Genomic DNA, 23443 nt, shown 5'->3' with positions numbered 1-23443 from the left:
AGAGTTAGCTTCCTTTACTAGGAGTATCCTTTTCCCTGTTTATGCTTTCTTCTCAGGATGGTAAAAAAAGAATTGGTTTGATTTTTCTTGCCATTTCCCCTAACTAACTTCTTTTACAAGATTATGTCCACATTATCTGTTCCTTCAAAGCCTGTAATACGGGCAAGTAGAACAAAGGTAGCTTAACAACACATTCCCATGTGTGCCTGGTGGTTCTCCTATTTTAGGGTGGCTCCTGTAGCTGGTGGAAGCTGCTACTCCGCAGCTGAGAATATCCAGAGCTGAGCACCACTGCCATCACCCCCCCGGCCAAGAGACATTCTCTGTACGCTCTCTGCGTCTTACCAAAGACGACAGATGGTGCTTCTGGCTGTCCTGTGCCAACTAAGGAAGAGCCCTCAGGGACTAAGTGCAGAAACGCTGCGCTGTCAGAAGTCACCAGAAGCTGAGGATCTGGCTAGCCCTACGGTATCAGGGGGACAGCCTGTATGAGTGCACACGTTCTTCCCAAACAAACAAAAAACAGCCCCAAAAAGCAGCATAAACACCCTAGACTAGGGCAAGCTCCGGGTGGAGACAGCAAGTCTAATGAATTACAGCCATTGTATTCAAAGCTTCCTAGACTTATTTAAATATTCAAGTAAATCAAATATTAGGCAGGTCAAACACACTAACTTTGTTGTTGTCATGGGCATAACTGGATTTCAAAACCAGGACTATTATTGCTTGAAGACACTTAGAAAAAAAGCTATTTTAAGAATTAAATTGTATTTTGTATCAATAAAATAAGACCAAAATTTTATCCTAACACATGCTTTCCATATGACCTAGATTACTTTCCATATAATCTAGGTTATATGGAAAGCATGTGTTAGGATTCATTTAGGAGAATAGTTCGATTAATTAGTTCGATTAATTTAGGACAATATCAAGACTGACGGATACAAAGTTTGACCTACTTTTACCCCTTTTACATCTATTTGAAAGTCTGCATTAGTCTTCACACACACTATTTCCAAAAACATATGCTGCATGCTGTTCTTCCTCCTTGAAAACGGACAGAGGAAACCCACCGTGCCAGTACTTCTATTTCTGTAAGTGAAGGGACAGTAGCAAACCAGAAATAGATGAGGCACAATTGAAGGCTGGTTCTTAAATTACAAAAAGAAATTTGGCAAGTGTCCTTTTAGGAGCACTTCTAGAAATTATTGTAATTCATTTGCCTAGTTTGCAGAGTAGACAGCTTTCCAGGGTGTCACTTATCAAAGATTTAAGTAGCTATTAAAATACTACAATCTTAAGCATGTATAATTTTGCCCAGTAACTCTTATTTGAGTTAAGAAAACTACTTGCAGAGACTACGGAACTAAGCCTTTTAATAGACTATTTCAATTTACTACATCAAAAGTAATTTTGGAAGCATCTTACCGGATGCATTTTCTTTTCCTTTGGCATCTTGGGTGGTTTCATCTTCTGGGCATGGCAGTCCGACAAGAAGATATTTGTCCACAGGCATAGAAGCAGGACGTGCTTGCAAACTCCGGCTTGTATGCCTTACAACTCCTTCTTTGTCTTTCAAGTCTACTGGTTCAGATGCGCTGTCTTTAATCTCAGTAGCTTCCAGAAAACCCATTTTACTTTTCTTTCTACCTTTTGCTGGTGCACTGGCTGTGCGCCGGAGAATTCGATCACCAATAGATCGCTTCCGTACATAGTGCCCACTGGTTTCAGCAGAATTGTGCTTAGGGTTCTTGTTAAACAGCCCTCTGAGTCCTATCAGCTGCTTATTCTGAAAGGATAAGAATAACCACAGTTTCGAGTGAGTTCATACTATTATATAATGAGCACAATGAAAAGGGCTGCTTTTGGAGTATTTATGAATGATGAAGAAAAAATTCAAAATGCAGCAAAGCAAAAATTCACACCAAGCAATTCACATCTACTCTGGCCAAGGAACTATCAGCATAGATCTCCATGAATTCATGCATGTCTGTATTTCTCCTCATTAGGATGGCAGCTTGCCACAATTACAAGAGAGGTTTACTCAAAGTCTCCTAATCAGAGATGACAAGACTGTAAGTAGCGTACCGCAGTGACAGGCTACACATTAACTTGGAGTTTTATGCATGGGCTTCATCAAAGCAATATTCAAATGTTTCAGAGTCTGAATGAAGAATGATGTAAGTTTGGTAGTTGCAGATCATGCGATTAGGAACCATTTGAAAAATCTGTGCCCAGCAAGTGCAAAGTGCATGCTAATGAAGTCTACCTTTGTGGCTCCTAGAAAGTGCAATATTGTGTAACTGGGATTGAGGATTAAAGGGCTCCACTGAAAGGCAAAAAAACGCAAATACATTTGGCTAATGTTTTCAAGACTGTGATACAAGCAAATAAGGTAATACTATATCAGCTGTAAATATAACCCCTCTACAGCAAAAAATTTAAAACTATTTATTAGTCTAATGTCAGTCTCTCTCAAACTTGACCAGATATCCTCACTTACAAGGATGCAAGTGTGCACTCAGCCTTTGTTTCTACATTAGAAGTGATAATATAGCCCATCATTAAGGCAAGCAGTAGATGAATAGACTAAGCGATACAGAGATCAAATCTCAATGTGTCTCTCCCCCCTCTCCTCCCTTCTTTTGTCTTCCCTATGAAGCTACTCTTTACTATTTTTCTTGGGTATTTTTCTTCTTTGAAGAGCACATGAGCTAAGAGCAATAGCCAAACAGGCCCCCCATCACAAAAACCGTATGTGATTTCACACACGTACTCAGATGTGTATAGATCTAGGTATCTATTGCAGATGCATTCCTATCTGTTTACTACTGCTTTTCTTTTTACACTGATTTAGGAGTAACGAAGTCTACCTTGAATACTAGAAGTTTCTCTTTGTGCACAGAAGACGCACAGATCTGGTATGGTCAGTGCCATTCCCTCCACCACCTTGCTGCTGTCCTCCCTGGCAGGAGAAACACTTGCAGAGACAAGAGCAGATGAGAACATTGAAACACTAGTCCCTGGGCTGCGACAAGGATGCCAAGAATGAGACAGACATCTAAGTGGTTTACAGAGCCATGATTAGATCGTTCGGTGATCTAATGGGATCAGTGAGGATAAAGGTAGTGGAGTTCAGTGAGGATCTGGACTATATCACATGTCAGCCCCGAGGCCTTGTCTATGTTATTTTCTATCTCTGTTCCACTGAGCTTTCCTTGGGTGCTCGCAGAGCTGTGGGCTTACATATCTAACATGACATTTTCTCTGCAGCCACTCTCAGAAAGGAGAAACACTAAGGGCTTTTCAACCTATACCCTTCATAAAGGTGGGGTTTTTTTGCTTGTGGTTTTTGTGTGCTTTTTTTTTTTAATCACTACAAAGGTCTATTTTATTTTAGCATTCTGTTGAATAAGGCCTTAGTTTCTTTGTGCTAGCTATCTACAATGACCTCTTGTAAACGGTTCATAAATGCAGCTGAAGCAGAAATGCAGAGAAAAAGCACTGTGCTTTTACTTTCATTTTTAAAGTGTTTTAAAATTAGTAATCTTGCAGAAAAGCAAGATGTATGCACTAAAACCTAAAAGATTTAAAGCTTAAATTAGCTGCTAAAAATAGCTTGGCAAATACCATGCTCTGCTGCAGTTACAGTTCTCAACATTTACTTTAAAATAAAATTAAACACACTGAAGAAATGTACTTACTGTATCTAGATGTGATAATTATTAGGTGCTAACAGTAAGAACATTCATAAGTACATGCACGCTAAGACTGGAGTAGTACGTTATGCTTTTCTTGCTGATCACCTGCAAGGAACCTCCCTCACACTATGAGCTACGTCCCTCTGCTTCCTGAGCACTCTGGCAGGGCGTGCCTGGGCTGTTACTGGGGTGTCTCAGCTGGAGAGAGCCAAGTGTTTTACTGGACACGGGTGTGCTGTGAGCGGGTGCCCTGGCTCAGTGCTCCTCAGAGAAAACACTCTGAATAAGGAATTGCAGTTTGCTTCCTTGAGCATGCCTTAGCAGTATATGTAGATACCTATACCGATACGAGTATAAATGAAGACATCAAGTTGAGGGCAACAGAGAATTGGACGTTGTGCTTTTTCATTGCTGTATGATCTGAATAATTTGTTTAAACTTTATTACTGATTAGTGCCAGAGAGAGCTAGGTACTACTAATCCAGTGTACAAAATGCCATGAACCTAAGCTGTAAGAATCATTTAGAAACCTCACAAATCCTGTGAGGCTCTGTGGTATATTTAAATATATATATTTAAAATATATATATTTTATCAGAAGAATTCAAACAACAAAAAAAGTCATAAAAGATGTACATTTCCAGATATACCTACCTTTCCATAGATCTCATTAATGGTTATATGAACAAATATGGACGCTTCTGTCAGTCCTTCTAAATACACATGACGATAGCCTAGTAAAACAAAAATATTGCACCACAAATAATCCACAGTTTGCATTTTATGCACAACTGGCAATGACTGTCTATAAAACTGAAATATATAAGGTAAGCCACATTATGCCTTTAGTAAAACTTCTTATGTTCTCACAGGTTTTCCAAGCCCCCCAGTACAAATTGCCTCCAAGTTACAAATAAGACACCAGCAGTAAATTTCTAAAAGCACAGACACCCAAAGTCCTTCAAGTAATGCTGAATATACCACCAGGAGAATTGTCCAAGCTCATGTATGAAGTCTCAGAGGTATAAGCATATTTCTTTTGCTGATAACCTCATCTTAAACTTTAAGTTCAAAGGTGTTTGTTCTTCAGCTAGATTCTTAAGTCAAGGAGAACAAGTGGGACTAACCAGGCACAAGACTGCTAAAGGCCAGAGTTCTTTGTCCAACAAAGTCTCGCCCAATAGGGTCATGGTCCCAAACAAGAAATCGCACCAAAGCTATTTCGGGCATGTGGATGGTAAAAGTGAGTGTTTCCTCCCAAACAGGATTAAACCCTGTAAAACAAACAGAACAGAAATTCTGTGAAACAAGTCCATAGCAAGCGCTAGACTCAATTTTCATGATGCATAGATAGCAAGAGGCATAAGAAACAGGCAGACTAAATACACAAATGAATACTCATTGCTCATCTAGATCTAGGCGCTCTCAATCTCCATTATGTAAGTAATTTAAAGTGAGAGATCTGTCTCTTGGACTGCTTTTACAAACAAAATGGCTCTGGTTGGGTAGCTGGAAAGGATTACCAAGGCAAGCTGTTGTTTTGCAGAACTATGGTACGCTAAAGATAGACCAAAACCAACTAAACTACCTTTTCCCCGCATGGCTTTGCAACTGCCTTTGAGAACTGATGGCCACTTCTCCTGCTGCAACAGGCTATTACACTGTTATTCATCTCCTTCCTATGAAGGACGTGATCTGTTTTCATTGCATTCGAAGTTATACATGTATTTTATATACATTAAATATATATATATACACATATTTGGAACTTCTGCATAAAGGAGATTTAAGAACAACCCAGGAAAATGATATTGTGGTGAACAGTTCTTGTCCTTCACCTCTAGCTTGTCTGTCCCCCCACACCAGAAATTCTGTCTAGAAAGCAGAATTGGTTAAAATATGAACATTTGATTTCATCAGGTAAGAAGCTTTGCAATTTATAAGTAATAATAGACACTGAATCATTTATAATTACTTAACGTTTTACTCTAAGAAAAGGAAATCAGCTAGATTATCTTACCATTGTCGTCAACCACCCTGGTCTGATCTTTACAGCAGTCAACAGGTAACCCAATAATTTCCACCTCAACAAAGGGATCTATTATCTATTTTTTAAAAACAAAGTATTTTAAAAGCAAGCCAATCATACAAGTGATGTTCAATTTTTAAAACAAATCACGCAGAGACTTAATTTAAATTCATATGAGAATCCAAAACCCTTTGATTCACATGAATTTTCAAACAGCACAATCATGGGAAATGGCTTCATGGAGTATAAGTTGATGTATGGTTTCTAGTCTCAAGAGCTATGGCCAGCTATGATTAATTGTAAAAAAAGTGAAGTGTCACCCTCAAAACAGAAAACAAATCAGTTCCTGAACATCATGTGTAGGACACAGACTCTCTGGGAAAACATAATATTAGTGACCAAAAGCTTGACAATAGCTGAAATTTATTGGTGTATTTAAAGGAAGGATGAAGTTTCTTTGAGTCGCATGCTGACATGTCACTCCAGGACCTCTCATGGAAGCGTTTGCTGGTATCAGAGTATCTTACCTCTCCTCTGTCTCCTAACATTGAGTCAGGAGGCTTAGGTAGCTGCTGTCCACTAATGATTTTCAGAATAAGCTGCTTTTTAGGACTGGCAGGGAGTGGATCAGCAGAGTAGGGGTTGAATGTGCCTAAAAGATGGCAAGGAATATGAAGTGTAAGGAAAAAGATACATAGAATAAGTATCACCCCCCAAGATGCATACATATAGCCAAAATTCAGTCATAAGCAAGTAACTTAGAGAGTATGAAGCAGCTGTTAATGAATTTTAAAATTCTATTCCACTTTCTTACAACCTTTACTGAGCAGCCCTCATTTACACAATTGCAAGACGTAGAGGGGTCCTTTCTTAGTAGGGTTTTGCAAGATTAAGACTCCCTTGGAAAAAAAAACCAAACCAAAACAATAAATCTTTCTTCTGTAAAGTAGCAGCTTCAAAAAAACCTCAATAGTTATAGCTCAGTTCAGCACTCTGATCATGTTTCTTGCACAGCTGCCCAAATGTTGATGTGAAGCAGCAACTAGTAAGCTGCTTCCCACAGCAGCAGCGCCTGCTTCAAGTACCCACACTCCCTCTACCATTTCTCAAGTAACTTTCAAATCAATACCACTGCTTCTAATGGTCACATTAAGAAAATAACTTAGAGATATAGGGGCACAATCAGACCTCAAGTCCTCAAAATATGGAAGGATTGTCATTGCATAACACTGAAAAACACTGGCTCCTGTTCTAACAGCATTTTGAGGACTGAACCAATTCCTTTTAAAGGGAACACAATTCCACTGACTTGCTTGAGAGCTGGACCAAGTCCTGGATATTTGATCTTGGGCACCACGGCGTACCGTGTTCTTCTTGCTTGCAGTTGGCTATGCTAGGACGCCCTGTTCTTTTTTTAGACACATATTAAGATGGAGTCCTCAAAATATATCTATAGCAACAGCAAGAGATTATATGCTGGTACTTACACAGTCTGAGAGTTAAACACCATTTTTTGAGGATAAAGAAAAAAGAATTCTGAAGTAAAATAAGCTTATGAATTTATGGAAATATGAAAGATTCTACATATGTTCTTATTTTTCTTTCTTGCGTCTTGGAAGCTTCACCATAAAGACATTTTCTGAAAAGCTTGACATTTACAGTTAATAAATGTATAGTGAGACATTACCTTTGCACATCTGCTGAGGTTTGAGGACATAACCACAGTTGCCATTTACCCTAAATTTTGCATCATTTAATTGCATCACACGTCCCTCAGATTGGTAGTTTAGTGCCACTGTTGAAAGAGAAGACTCAGGTGTAAGATATTTACTTAGCACATATCCAAGAAGTGGGAAGTAAGTTATTCATGCAACACTTACCTAACTGGCAACCGACATTCCAGTAAGGTAAAGGATTGAAATTGCTGGAGTCAATCCGATAGGCTGATGGATAGACCCTTGTAAGCTGTTTCTGATTGTAAAGCATAAACTGTTCGGCCTTTTGCTGCACTGCTTGGTGGGCTCTTGTTTCACTGAATGATAGCACATTCCCTGTTGATCCTGTGTGTATCGTTAACCAACAAACAAATTACAAAGCAATCCCAGGAGAAAGGGGGCTGAACTCAGACCTCAGCTGCACTGGTATTAATCAAGGGGAACATTAGATTTAGTCCAAAGTTGTCTTGTCACATGCAAATCATGTACACTGCGTAACTGAAGGGCACCCGTTTCCCCTTCCAGGGGATGGTCTTTTCTTCTACCCTCAAGTTTCCAGACTTACAAGGAAAGCCAAGCAAGAACTTATGCAAATTGCTAGGACCTTTTCTCCTGCAGAACCCCAGACACGATTGCTATAAAGAATCTACAGAGAAATCTACTAATGGCAGCATGATCAAAACTATCTTACTGAAGAGCTTACAGCCGGGGGAAAGATGGGCCCAGCAGGGTTGTGATTTTGCTCTTCTTGTAACACATGGAGCTGCACTCAACCCATTTCTCTCTCACAGAGATTTCTGCAAACTCATCCTTTCTCTAAATAATCCAAGCAATCTTTTTTTAACTCATAAGTTTTCTCTCTGATCATTTTACCCCCTTAGGCAGACCCCTTTGATCATCTCTGCCCTCTGGGAAAGACTGACCAAAAGAATTTCCTAGGCGAGAGTGCCCAACTTCAAGGGAGCAGTTAGACCAACTCAACTGTACCATCTCTCCATGCCCATCTCTTCAGCTAGCATCAGGAAAGCACAAGATCTAGATGAAAGGCAGCTGCAGTATTGTGCTCTGATGAGCAGGCCCTCCATTCCAGAGGGCCATGAGCCATCAGATGGATTCAGTAGTACCACCTAATTGCAGCCAGATAATGTTAAAAGATGATGAGAAGTTCCGTGAAACTGTGAAATCAGGAAAGGGTTCACCTGAAAAAGCCTCTTTTTTAAAATTGCTATTAAAACATGAATGTCATAAGAAACCAAGGGGAAGGATATTTCCTAGGGAAGGAAAGGGTGGTGCTTTACTCTTTCTCCATATTTAAGTAAATGGGACAGGTAACTAACTATTCTGCTTTTAAAAACAAGGGAAATCTTGAGAACACAGACACGTTTCCTATCTGAACAGAAAAGTGAAAAAGGCATGTGTAAGTCTTGTGCCTGCAGCCTTACCATCATCTACTATATCCTGGGCAGCCACAGAGTTCGTGTACACCACGAGGTCAGACAGAGCTCGGCACAGCTTCACCGTTTTTCTTCGACGAGCCAGTCTGCCAAGTTATATTTGATATACAAAACAAAATGGGAATATTTCAATATTTAAAGCCTATTTCAATGCCCCTTTCTGTTCTTTTCACCAATAAGGAAATAAAGAACTGCAAACAGGGAGCCACGTGTTGCAAACCTCCTTAGAGAGGGCTCCAAGATGACTGTTCCCCTTGTCACGCCACACAAACAAAATTTTTCATTTAACACATAATGAAATAGCTGCACCGTGGCTTTCTCAACAAAAACAAGGCAGACAGGTTTGAGCTGTCTGAAAACAATGTTTCGCTGACAACAAATGCATTCTCAATGGCACTTTTTGGATTGCTTTTTCTTTACATTCTCAGATGTAATAAGGTTGGCTGGGCTGTGATGTACCCTTGTTTAGCCTGAACAGTTTTCTTTGAGCACTATTTACAGCATGCAAAATGTAGATTGGCATTTTTCCATTAGAAGAGTATTGCTATCACATTTCTTTTCAGTTTAAGGGTAATTGCTATTTGTAACCTATGAAAACCTACACAATCAAAATACCAGGCTACAGCAGTCACTGCAAAATATACCCCAACAGTAGTGTCATAAATGACCTGCTCTTAAGAACAGACTTCTCTAAGGCAGTGACATGTACATACTGATAGTAGTAACATGCCTCTAGGTGTAACTAAGCTGTAAAACTATGGTGATTCATAGCTCACCTATGGAGCTGTCCTGTTTCCTTCCCGGAAGAGTTTTGCTGGCATTCTTCATCATCTGATGCACTATGGTATTTAGGTGCTGCCTTCACACCTTTCTGTTGGGAAAGAATCAAGCAGAGCTCTGTCAGTTTATAGGGTGGCTCTATAAATTCACATTACTGTAATTAACGTCAGGTGGGTGGGTGAGCTGCAGCAGGTTTACAGCACAGGACCAGCGTCCCACAGGGATGCAGAATGACTCTGGGGGTTTGACAGCAGAAATCCCCAAGTCATATGTCAAATGTTTCCATACATGCAGAGGAGGAAAGTCAACACAAAGCATCTGTGCCCTCATCTCACTCCATCTGACTGGAAGGATCCAAGCCTGCAGCCACAGGGCAGGTTTATCTGCTGGCTAGCAGACAAATCCAAGCCTGAAGAAAATTATTTCTGCAAACTGGCCAACACATTGCAGGCTTCCCTCCCCTGCTCTCTCTCTTTCCCCCCTGACCTGAGAGGATAACTTTGCTCCACTGTCTCCAGTACACTGGCACTGGTCCTGATGAAATTCTAATGGATCATATAATATTTAATAAACAGTAACACATAGTTTACAGTGCACTGTTTACACCTACCTGTGCTTTCCCCTCACTTTAGAAAATTTAACGAATTCATTCATGAAATTGAGAACAGAGTCCGGGCAAAATTTTCAGGCATCATCTTTCTGCTGCCTTTTGAGGCACACATATAAGCATTCAAGTTAATCTAAATTATTACAGTATATCGTAAAGAAAATAGCTATGATAAAGAGATTAAAATCTCAAAAGCACTTTTTTTGTTAAGCACCTATTATTAAGTACAGTTTCCAATTCCTACATTACATCTTTTGCAACACTAACTATAGCTTCTAATGAGAGTTTCTTTAATTCCCTTCTCATCAAGAGGTAATTAACAATATAACCGAGAGCTCCTTATCCTTTTGCTCATATGGCTAATTGAGCACAGATTTCTTTTCTCCTGCTGTGCACCAATAATGCACATAATTTAGTTTGCTGTGTTTAGCGCTGAAATAAAGTTGACTACACTGTAAATCATTTGCATGGTTCAGTTTTGGAATCCAAAGGTCTGGACTGTGGATGTTTCCTGCAGTTAACTTGCAGGAATTACAAGCCTTACTGTCTTTTTCCCTCCATGGGCAGTTTTTAAAGAGTTTATACGTGGATACATTTGGCACAAGAGCTGGCTGAAAACATCACAAGTCAATAACTCTGGGTAGATAATTCTGTGCCTTCAAAAATATCAATAGTAACCACCCTTCCCAGGCATCCCTTTAGCTGGAAGGGGATAATGGGGAGGTTACTGGATGTCCCTGTTGCCTCAGTCTACAATATAATCATTATTTAAAAAAAAAAAAAGTAATCTATATATACACTGTCTTATTTTGTTCAGCAGAGATGAAACAAATGGGCTTTCCAACCTGATATATCCATTAGGATAACTAGTTGAAGTAATTAAGTTACTGACATACTTTCCAGCCTTCAGTGTTACCAGCAGTTTTTAGTGGCTGACTTTTGTCTGTGACATCTCATTCCACTGCATTTGTTTTCCCATCAGCAAGCACAAGTTGCAATGTGAAATGTCCACTATCATGCACAACAGGTACTTGCAGATACCACCACATACTGAGTCAATAATACACACTTAGCTAAAGCTGCTGAAAGAAATATGACCACTTTAAACTGATGTAAACTTATAATCAAAGAGTAAATATGAGTCCTGGTATTGTCTGCCTAGAGAATTTTTGATGGCTCCTAGCTGGCTTCAGGGCAGATGAGCTGCTGGCTGATTAAATTCTATGAAGTATTTCATAATTGCTGTTTTTCCTAAACTGCTGCTCATATTATCAATTACAGGGTGTGCACCCTGCTCAGCTGCAGCATTCACCACAGATAGCACTGAAGAAGAACACAGATGCCTAGCAGGATGGGAGCAGAGGCACCGCTGGTGGCACAGTGACTCGGCTGCAGACCTGCCACATGCCTCTCATGACGAGCCTATCTGCTGATTTAATTACTTGGTATCTGCTAATTGACTCTGTGAGGAAGGAAGCTTTCAGCTGAATCAGCTCATGCTGAGGCTACATGTTCAATAAATCGAAGCCTCGAGGCACCAAGGGAGTGTGGGAATAGGGGAGGCGGATGACAGGAACACATTTGTCAGAATATGGGAATGGGGCGCACTGTCCTTTTTGGTGGCTGCTATCTGTACAGCTGCAAAATGAAACCTCACACTCATTTGATTTTTATTAGCTCTTGCTCGGTTCAATAGAGTTGCCACAGTGAAAACCCAGTGGAGCAGACAATTTGACCTAGCAGCTACACAAACATATGAACACTACATGAAAAACTATGAAGAGATCAGAAATAAGCCACATTTTTACAAAGCAGGAGCCCAGAGCCAGTACTCAGACACAACAGTCCCTTAAAGCAAGTGGAAAGACAGTAACGGCATGGCCTGCATGGCACTGCTCAAGGTTTCAAACTGGACCCTGATTGAGAGAAACATTGTCAGTTGTGTGGACAGAGGTCTGGAAAATGAGAATATGCCAAGGCATTTATCTACATTGCTCTTCTGCTGCTGCAAGTTTGATCAGAATATCAGCATTTCCACATCACCAGTGAAGATGATCGTTTTGGTCAGGCAAGATATTTTGAGTTTGTGTGATCATTTTTAAAGGGTTCTCCATGCTGCTAGCAGCTATATTCTTCTGAACAGCAATAAATATACCAACTGTAATCACATAGTCTCTCCTCACTGCTCCCATACACACCATGCTTGTCTCAAGCAATAAAACTTACCTGGTGTCTCGAGAATGCTGACAGACCTAGGTCAGCAAACCGAGTCTCTCATTTTACTTACTTTATGTTTACCAAAGTTGCCCATTAATGATCGACTATGAGACTTTTTTCCACCTTCTTTTGTATCCAGGTTCTGCGCAGAGAGAATGCAATAAGAAGTGTAACTAGATAGCTTCAGAAGTATCTTTAAGGAGTCTGATACAGTCTCTAAAAGACATAGTTTCAACCTAATAAGTTCTTGTACACGACCCTGATTCACTATTAGAAGAGAATAGAGATGAGAAAAAAGTCTAAACACAAGTTAAATTCTAAACACAACATACTGATCTGTGAACACAAATTGAAATCCAAAATCTCAATACAGGACTTTTCTAACTTCTTTATATGCTTGATATTTAGCAATCCTCTAACAGTAAGGAAAAATACTAACATTAACACTCAAGACAACAACCACCCATGTAGAAAAAACAGTCTAGCAAAACCAGGCAAGCAACAACAAAACACAGGAACATTTGAAAACATACTCGAAAATAGCAACAAAGGAAAAGGGGAAAAAAAAAAAGTTTCCTAACAGATAAAAGTGATTTTTTTCATAGGCAACCTGAAGTCCAGGTTTCACATTTATAGCCATGCCTCTAGACGTAGGTTTGATAATTTCTGGCAGCATCTAGCTTTTTCTGTCAGAAAAGCACATTCCTTCATCTTCTAAAGAGCAAAACAAAAAAGGTACTAAAGAATATTCCCCCAGCATTTCAGCAAGTCCTACGAGCTCCAGTTGCTCTCTGTTCAGTGCTGAGTTTGAATTCACTTCTGGCTATCATAACAGTAATGGCACTAGACAGTTTCTTCAGGTCCAAGAAGAAAGTCAATAACCTCTGTATCTACGTTCAGAAATTTGTTTCTAGCTCAGGCTGAAAGTCTCTGTAATACGCAGAAAGAAACCTTAGCAGATAAAGTACTAGTGTCCCTCAAATAAGAAAGCTGACAGTTTCAACAGCAAATCCAAATTAGTATCAGGCCTGACTGACAGTACCATACAAATTGCCTTCCTCCCTCCCCACAAAAAACCCCAATTGGTAATTACTGAAAATTAGTGCGTAAACTTGTACTGTAAATGTTTGGGGTTTGGTTTTTTGGGGTTTTTTGGGTTTGTTTTTTTTTGGGGGGGGGGTGTTTTTGTTGTTTTTTTTTAAATAATAGCAAGTCTTTGGGAAAATAAAACGCACATCAGTGACTAAATAAAGGAAGATCAGCTTTAACCAGCAAAAAAGTAGAAAAATTTCCCAACAGATTCCCTTTTGGTACATCAATTATACAGTAACTGCTAGAAAAGAGTTTTACAGCACCACCAAACAAAGCTAGCTAATGAGTTACAGAATTACCAAACCATCACAACATTTAACCATTTAGTTTTCTTCCATCTATGTCAACAGTTGATATAAATTAATCTTCCAGTAGTTTTAACTTATTATTACTAATTGTTCAGCTCTGTATTGCTTTAAGACCCTTGAAAACAACAGTCATATGCAATCAGTCTTCCTACAGGATTGTTGCAGCAAGGGAAGAGATCTCTAAATGTCCCTTAATAATTTAAAATAGGTAATTCAAAAAATCTATCACTTTATATTATTACCTGACAAATGTTTGAATAATGCAGTTGCAGTACTGAAGTATTTTCAGTATCCTGGTCATGTCAAAGACATGTAATGGGTAATCTCAGGCATCATATCCAACACAAACACCTTACGGAAATTTGCGTTCTTTACACAAAACTTCTTGCCCCCTCAAATGCTAGCTAGGGGCCAATCATTTTTCCAGATTCCAGAGAACATACCAAGTGTAATTATTCTATCAAGATAGTATTGAAATGGCTCATATCTGATTGTATTTACTAACACGGGGAGTTTGCTCTCTGAAATCCCACTTTTCCAACCTCATGAAGGCCAAAGGGAACAGGCAAGCTGACTGTTCGCACACTGCAAAGCCACAGTCTAAAAATAACCCTTATCTGTCAGGTCAGATGGCTTCGTCCTGTGTATTCTTACAGCCTCTTCCCACCACAACTCAGCTTTGACCAGAGGTCTCAGGCATCAGCACAAGCCGAGTATGTTTTCTGTAGTCAAGCCTGGCTTCAGGCAAAAGTCTCATAGGTCTGGCCTCAGAGATTGACAAGAACGAGATAAACCCTACAGAGCAGGAAGATGTGCAGAAAGCAGATCTACACATACCTGACCTTTAAGACTGCAGCAGCTACAGAGCAGGCACATCCTCCACAGAACAATTTACTCTGTATTTAACATAACTGGGCTTGCATCTAGTTGAGGTGAAAGTATGGGAACCATGGATTCAGGGTACTAATTGCATATTGATGTATTCAAAATTCCAATACATTTAGCTGTTTTTAAAAAATAGTTTGATGTCAAACAGGAAAAAACCCATACCATTTTTGATATAAAACAGTCTGGGCATGGAAAACTAGAACCTTGTTTAGGGCATTAAAAGCACATCCCTGTGTTTTAGTGCTGTACAAAACAGCCATCAGCATTGCAGGCAGACAATGCTTTCAGTTATCACGGCCAGTCTTGATAGGACTAAAGCAATAGAAATGGGGTCTTTCCCCAGTAACTTCGACACAAACCAAATTACTTGACACATGCTTGCAATATTGGTACTTACTAAGTTGCTTTCAAGCCTTACAAGTAATAAATCAGATCAGACCATATTGAAACATACTCTTCACATTTGACCATTCAAATTCTCTCATTAGATATCTTCCTGAAATAGTTCCAAGTTTTTATTTTGGCTAAAACAAACTCTCAGAAGTTTTTCATAATTTATCAGCTTTCTCATCTGAAAAGTGTGTAATACACGTTGCATTGTCTAATATGCAACAGAGCATGCAAAGGGGAAAACCCCACATACCTGTTTCAGGTTAACATTTAAACCCTCATGAGTTGCCTTTAGCAGGGCTCTCACAGTGAAGCTGTCAGGGTCTTCTTTGTCCCTGATTTGGGATTCTTTTATCAGGGATTCCAGTTTTGTTCTTATAAAAGATTCCACCTGGTGCTCAGTTGCACCATTACTCTGAAAGACATTAAGAAATGCAGTTGAAGTAGATTATTATGTCCATCACTTCTGGGACAGCCTGAGGGAGCATCACACAAACTTCTGGCCACACAGCGCTCCCAACATTTCCTCTCTCTGTACAAGAAAAAGCTTCTTGCATAATCCTGGCAAAACCAGGCAGGTGGCTTTTACTGCCATTTCCATTTTCCTTTTTCCTCTTTAGTCTTCCTGACACGTAATTTACCCTGCCTCACCAAAGCACAGCCCACCACATAGATCACCCCAGAACCTGGCCCTAGCGTTAGCTCTTTGATTCAAAACTGTCACAGGTCTGAACACCTCTTTCAGAAGATGGCATGAATTTTCAAGCTAATACAGTTAATACGTTTCATCCAAAATATCAGACAACCTAAGCATCATTAGATTCCCGCTCCAAATGGAAAGAAAGAGGAAGCAATTACTGTTAACAATAGTCATATGGACACACAAACCAGTTTCTTACGCAATGTGCTTAAAATAAAAACGGATCCTATAAAACTGTCCATGGGGTGCAAGGCCTCTCCTGAAACAGGAGAGGAAAGCAATTGTTCTGTCCTAACGTGTTCCATTTCTAGTCCAAAATGATATACTGTGTTTTGCATTGGCTTTAAGGATTGCCAAATTTTGTCCCAGGTCTTTCTGTTAAAGAAAGCATCATCTCATCAGAATTCCTCAAGCCACCCTAGAAAAGCATATGTCGATTACATAGATCACTCCTATTGAACAGGAAGTAACAACAAATCAGGCGTTATGTTGGTTCAAAACTGGTTGAGCAAACTTATCTCATCCTACTACACCCATAATTTGTTATGCTCATTCAATACATACTCTTCCCCCTGAACTTACATCTGTGGAAGCTTATACCTGTACTTAAATCTTTAGGAATATGATTGCTTTATGGGATTCAGAGTCTCCCAGGATGGAAGGATGGGGAGGGACTCTTTATCAGGTAGTGTAATGATAGGACATGGGGTAATGGTTTCAAGCTGACTAGAAAAAAAAACAAAACAAACACCTGCTGGATGACGTGTGTCAGCATTGCACACCGGTTTCAGTTTGTAGCAAAAAAATGCGTTAATAAAATTAACAGCTGGAAAATAAACAAGGAGTTAAGAAATAAATGGAACAGAAAGCAAACTCCAGTGTCAAAAAATTAGAAGGACTGAAAATCAAAGTCTTCCACACCTCTTTTTTTTATTTGTATGTCTTTTCATAATTTTCATCTAGAAATTGTGTAGCAATTTGTATCTGAAAAAAAGTCTAGCATGCTTATAGTGCTGGCATCAATGTTTTCAGTATAGCATACCTAAAGTACTTTAATCTGTTATTCATATGATTTAAATGAAAAAGTGTGCATCTCTGAACAACATGACTCCGTATCTAACTGTGGAATTATATAAATTCTGTATCTTAAGGACCTGATTTGGAAATCAAAGTTAAAAACTCTAATCTGCTAACAACTGTAATTAGGATTATGGAATATGCACATAAGAAATGTAGAGATGTAACAGTTCTGGGAATTGTGTATATGCACATACATAGCAGGACTTTAATTTGCAGTCATCTTCAATTTCATCGGCACTATCCTCATCTGAAACTTCCCCTTCCTCAGCATCTGCTCCAAGGCTGTATGGCAACTTTTTACCCTAAAATGAAGAAAAAACATTCACAACAAATGCACACGTAGTCAGTGTTATTTAGTGCAAAGACCAAAATAGCCCATTCCTCAACTATTCCTTATGTAAATTGCCACAAGAGTTTAGAATTCGTTTTCAGAGAGTCTCATGCAAAGTGGTTCAAAGACCTAGATTATCACAGATGATAATTTAAGTATTTCTGGAAGAATTTGTTACTGAAGGATCTTTGCAAGTTCTTTCAAAGAAAGTATACCACCTCCCATCTCTGGGGCAAACTAGCAAGTGTCCAAAAGATTTTTTTTTGAGTTGACTCGCAGATTTTTCAGGCTTACCCCTAGCAAGCAGACTATTGTATACTTAAAATAAAACCCTAAATATCAGGAACTCAGATTTTGTTATAGGCTCTGCATCAGAATGGAAAATGCAGACACAAGAGAACTCACTGCAAGCAGCCATCAACACGCAGAAGCAAAGCCTATTTTACTATGGCATGCTCATGCAAGAGTGTAGTCAGCAACCTAAAATTAGTTGCTAACCCAGTATTATGAATGTCATATACCTACATTAGAAAGAAACTACTTTATTTCCATGTCTAGTTTCCAACATCTTATTAGATTAGTGAGCAAACAGAGGTTATTCGCCAATTCTGGTAAAAAATAAAACAAATAATAAAAAAAAAAAAAAGAGGCTCCAACAGATAAATTATCCTTTTCAGAGCATTCATCTTTAATTCTCTTGTATGATCACTTATAGCAAAGCCCAATCACAGAACCTTATAAATTTTGTCTACGGGACCTCTGAAGGTCTCTGGTCCAAATCTCGCACTAAAGGAGGACGGTTGCCAGCCCTAGATGAGCTTTGTTTAGCCAAGTTTTGCAAACTTTCAAGGCTGGAGAGTCCCCCAGCCTACTGGGCAGCCTCTTTCCATGCTGCACTTCCCACAGCTGAAAAAGCTTTTCCTGTCATCCAATCTGCACCTCCCAAGCTGTAACTTGGGGCCAGTGCCTCTTGCTTTACCATCTGCCACTTAATAAATCACCTATTAAACGTCTGTGTAATTACTTCTGTGTCTTCCTCACTGATAGCAGAAATGTTCACAGTCTACCTGTTTCATCAGCGACAGAGGCAGATAAGAATTACATCCAGATTTCTGCAGAAATGAAGAGGATTGATTTACAAACTGCATTTTGAAATTAATAAGGCTGCCTTGCTAATGAGTGGGTCAAGTTAACTTCACACTTACACCTTTATACTGGCTTAAATCCATGAGTATTACTGGAATTACTCTTTATATACACTAGCAAGATTAAAATTATGCTAATTACTTGAAATTGTTTAGCTAATGAATCAATACTGCCTTTCAAAGGAAAATGTATAGAACATAGCAAAAATAATAGCAAAAAGATGAGAAACTGGCTTACTTCTCAAAAAGACACTGATTCCTAAATATGATGTTATCTTTTCTAACTGGGCTGCTTAATTTGAGCAGGAGATGAGAGATAGGTCTTTGTGAAAAGACAATGTAATGCTGAAAATAGTATTCAGCATTCTAAAAATGTTAGCTCAGCTGCACATCATTCTGTAACTACTCACAGATTTCAGCACTGTTAGCTGAAGAATCAACCTAAAGTTATGAACTCAAATGTGCTAGGAAGACAAGCTCGCTCAAAAGTTCACATTAAGAGCAGCACAGTACCAAAACTCTCTTGCCTTTTGTGCATTGACACAGTATTTCAAACCAGGCTGGCTGGGTTTTGTTGCATGTCTGACATGACACGCTATTTTGTTTGACTCCCTAAAATACCAACACTATATGCTTGCATAGTTCATTAACTAGCATTTACACAAGAAAACTGATTCAGTGAAATTCAAAATCACAGTTAAGTACTCAAAGACTTTACAATTCAGAGTCAGCTCTGTACTGTACATTGAAATATGTTCAAACTAACATCAAACCAAAACTGTGAATCCTTGTAGCCAGCTTGATACAGAGGATAGAGAGGGAAAAAAAGTATCTCAAGAGCCCACAGCGAAGTAATTGCCCCCATGTGTCAAAGTAAATTAGATAATCTAATAAGCCACAACTCCATTAATCATCCTCTCAAAGGTCTGCCTTGCATTTCTTTCTTATTATAGCCATCTTGGTCTTTGAAATCCCTTTCAGAGCAAATCCGTTTATACTGAGAGACTCAAACAATTAATCTCGCATACAACACTAACTTCAGTGCTCCAGGGCCTCCTCCCTTGCTGTTGCTTAGAGCCACCTTCTGAAGTGCTCTTCTTTCATAAACACAGCTGATGAACCATGAAAATAGTTTCATTTCATGAACTACTGCTCATAGCAGGGTGAGGGGGAAATGCATGAAAATGAAAGACGTTTTCAGACGATTTTATATTACTCCAAAATACTTTGTCCAAAGAGGAACTGTAGGATAATGTTTAGATACTACAGGAATATGGACCATACAGAACAATATCCACTAATAACAAATCAGAAAAATTTCAAAAAAAGATAAAATATCAAGTCGATGTAACTGTATCACAGTTGCTTCTATTCATAACAATGAATTTTATATAATTTTTCTGCTCTCCTGACTTGATGCTAAGATTTAAAAATAAACACCTCTGACTTCAAGACTTGCAGATAAGATGCTTAAGAAGTTGAAAGAATTCTCTTTCCACTGCTGTGGATATCACCTCCCTGTTGAAACACTTACAGAAGTACTCTGGGACACTACCCAAGTCCAAGGTAAACTCTGTTTCAATGTCTCTGAAAAGCTCAGAATTTTAACTCACTGTACTATTCCACATGGTACTGCTGAACTGGTTCTCCAAAGCCAAAGAAAAGTGTAAGACAAATATTACATGCTGACTTTTGTTGCATTTTGAACAGGCTGCCAATAGCAAGTTACCTTCACTAGGATTTTCCCTTTCAAATTTTGAGGGCTAGGAAGCTGTCTGGAATCTCCAGTGGTTACAGATGACAAGTCCAGTTTGTCACCAAATATCTCCTTCAAGTACTGAGCAATCTTCTTTTGCTGTTGAATACTGCAGTGGTTTTCAATAGACAGTATCACTGGAAACCTAGAAACAAAACCCCCAGACATTGTCATAACTACATTTTAAGAGAGAAGACTTGCACAGCTTATCATATAAACTGGTTTAAGCACTTTGCTTTTGCATTGTCAGTAGTCTGGAAACAAACTCACTTTGGGAAGAAGGACTTTGCACATGAACTCCCAAATCCCTGCTCTGTCAGAATCCCTCAGATAGTCCCTGCAGGCGTTTCTGGCCTCTCCCTCCCACCCTACCCACTAGTGCACAGGGTGACAAAGTTTGAAACCGACGATCACTACGCATGAGGCACCGTGAAACTTGCAATAAAGCTCAGAGCAACACAATTCCTTTCTGTTCTATGTAATTGAGCAGAAGGTATGTTATTCCTTTGAAGCCACATACAAAGTCATAAGCCATAAGCCATCAGCAAGCTGCTCCTGGAGAAAAGCATTTGGAAATCAACAGATGTGAAGGAACTGCTAACTCTTCTCTGTTCATCTTCCAAAGACTGATAGCTGCATGAACTATTTGCCTTTGTCTTAATAAGTGCAGCTACAGTGAATCAGACCAAATCTCTGAGGGTGCCCAGACTCTGGAGAAAGAGAAATATTTGGCAATACTTTCCAGAATACTCCCCCAGGCTCCAGGAATTTGCAGTTTAAGTTTCCTGACATAAAGACATGGACTCTTTATATAACAGCCTATTTCTTCCACAAATTTGACCTGTTGTTTTCTAAACTCTTAGCAGCCTCAGAATCCTATGGCAAGGAACCCAACATGCCAACTATGTACCAAATGAAGAACCTCCTCCTTCAGTTTTGAAACCATCACCTCCTATTTCTAATCAATAACACCAAACTTTGGGGCTCAGGTTTTTGGTGTTTGGTTTTTTTTTCTTTATCAAAGAGAAGTAAGCATTGGAAAGAGACCTGGGAATCCTGGTGGACAACAGGATGACCATGAGCCAACAATGTGCCCTTGTGGCCAAGAAGGCCAATGGCATCCAGAGGTGCATCAAGAAGAGTGTGGCAAGCAGGTCGAGGGAAGTCATCTTCCCCCTCTGCTCTGTCTTGGTGAGGCCGTATCTGGAGTACTGTGTCCAGTTCTGGGCTCCCTGGTTCAAGAAGGACAGGGAACTGCTGGAGAGGGTACAGCAAAAGGCTACGAAGATGACTAGGGGATTGGAACACCTCTCTTATGAAGAAAGGCTGAGGGACTTGGGTCTCTTCAGTCTGGAAAAAAGATGCCTGAGGGGGGAATCTTATCAACGCGTATAAATACTTAAAGGGTGGGTGTCAGGAGGATGGGGCCAAGCTCTTTTCAGTGGTGCCCGGCAACAGGACAAGAGGTAATGGGCACAAACTTGAGCACAGGAAGTTCCACCTAAACATGAGAAGGAACTTCTTTACTTCAAGGGTGGTAGAGCACTGGAACAGGCTGCCCAGAGAGATGGTGAAGTCTCCATCTCTGGAGACATTCAAAACCCACCTGGACGTGTTCCTGTGCAACCTGCTCTAAGTGACCCTGCGCTGGCAGGGCAGTTGGACTAGATGATCTCCAGAGGTCCCTTCCAACCCTACGATTCTGTGATTTTCCCTTTATTCTCTCTAAACTACTCAAAATTCTATACACCCCCTCATGATTTGAGACTGTTGTGTATATATATGGCTAAACTCCGTTATTTTCATAATAAACTGTTATAGTACCACAGCAAATTAAACACAATCTGAACATAACCACATATCTCAGTATCTCCTCATACTACATATAAGACAGCTTTTCAATTTTCCTACTGAAATAAAGTATTTCCCATAGGTAGAGAATAGTACAGTATTGATTTTTAAGGAGAATTTCCCTGTGGATATGAATAGGAAGTTCTGTTCAAACAAAGGACCAAAAAAATCTGTAGATATTCACTAGTCTAAGACTGTTCGAAATATTACTGAGTTAACAATGCATAAAAGGTCTTCCTAATTTAGCTTGAACTTTCCAACTTGATTGATGGAAAGAGCTCATGCAGTTCAACAATAAACGTGACAAAGGTAATAAACAGGGGAACAGAATCAACTTTATAATTTCTCAATGTGTTTAAAAGAACATATGTATTTCCTGGTGTTGGTTGTTGATTTTGACACAGAAATTAACTACACAAAACAGACAGGTGTAGCTTCAAAACTGACTCTACACTTACTCATTTTTAATGAAGGCGTATTTATTGATAGTTTCTGCCACATCACGGAAGAGTATTTTAGAAGTAAGAGTATAGCCATGGTGCACTACCGGATCTCCGTCTGGACCATCCCAGCAATCCACTATTAAGACAAAAAAGCTATATGTTAAGAGATGCCCATGATCTTATACATTTCTGCTGATCTTGCTTACCAGCAGAACTCATGTACACTACTCAACTGTGCAGGTGTCAACAAGTTTCATTCAATCCACTATGACCTACCAATTGAGTTAAGACTCACAAGACAGTCTTTTCTTATATCAAATGAGAAATCTGCAATCTAAACTTCGTTTTTTCCTTGTATATTAAATTGTGGGGTTTGTCCTCATATAGAAAATTACAAAGGTGTAATAGGTCAAATAATGTTAACAACTATCTCTTGGGAAAGCAGTTTCTGCTTCTGAAGACAAAATATTTAGAAACAATTTAGTCTTTTTCCACTCCCTATTAAACTTGCAGTTTTATAACTGACTACAGGAAGAGTAGCATCAAATCCACCACATGCAGAATGGACTAGGGCAGTAATACTTTTCCTAAGAAATTACTGTACCCTGAATTTAGACTAAACTTGTCACTACTGTTGCCTCTACAGGAAGTTAAAAATGTCACAAAGAGAAAGCTACAGAGCTATTACCTGGGCTGCACAGTATCTACAATAGTTTTGAGGTCAAGCGAAATATCATACTACTGTGCGTTCTAGTGAACTTTCCAACAGTAGGGAAAGTACAATGATAGACCACCCAGTTTTCTCAGGTTCACTTTCTCTAATTAATTTTTAAATTCAGATTAACATTTTTTTTTTTCGGAGATGAGTTTTGTAATAGTAGTCATAAAAAATTCATATTGAGTTTAAATTTGCCAAAAGACTTTATTCCATCCAGAATCTTGAAAATAAAACTACT

At 39.2% G+C, this 23443-nt stretch overlaps 1 protein-coding gene across 1 annotated transcript in view; it reads right to left on the bottom strand.

Annotated features, from left to right (window-relative positions):
- Window positions 1-23443, bottom strand: part of PLCH1 (phospholipase C eta 1) — an 84191-nt gene that overhangs the window by 3827 nt on the left and 56921 nt on the right. Inside the window, exons 9-23 of the mRNA XM_054205899.1 lie at window positions 22503-22623; window positions 20167-20338; window positions 17156-17263; window positions 15435-15596; window positions 12574-12645; window positions 9676-9770; window positions 8888-8985; window positions 7611-7790; window positions 7418-7525; window positions 6258-6382; window positions 5722-5806; window positions 4829-4975; window positions 4356-4435; window positions 2270-2329; window positions 1429-1789 (exon numbers count right to left, since the gene is read on the bottom strand). Of these exons, the coding sequence (XP_054061874.1) occupies window positions 1429-1789; window positions 2270-2329; window positions 4356-4435; window positions 4829-4975; window positions 5722-5806; window positions 6258-6382; window positions 7418-7525; window positions 7611-7790; window positions 8888-8985; window positions 9676-9770; window positions 12574-12645; window positions 15435-15596; window positions 17156-17263; window positions 20167-20338; window positions 22503-22623 (1974 nt within the window). The remainder of the gene's footprint in view (window positions 1-1428; window positions 1790-2269; window positions 2330-4355; window positions 4436-4828; window positions 4976-5721; window positions 5807-6257; window positions 6383-7417; window positions 7526-7610; window positions 7791-8887; window positions 8986-9675; window positions 9771-12573; window positions 12646-15434; window positions 15597-17155; window positions 17264-20166; window positions 20339-22502; window positions 22624-23443) is intronic.

This window comes from Rissa tridactyla, chromosome 6, assembly GCF_028500815.1.
Source record: "Rissa tridactyla isolate bRisTri1 chromosome 6, bRisTri1.patW.cur.20221130, whole genome shotgun sequence".
In the NCBI taxonomy this organism is placed as follows: Eukaryota; Metazoa; Chordata; class Aves; order Charadriiformes; family Laridae; genus Rissa; species Rissa tridactyla.
The sequence above is the reverse complement of the archived record's forward strand: the minus strand, read 5'-3'. Positions and strand labels throughout refer to the sequence as shown.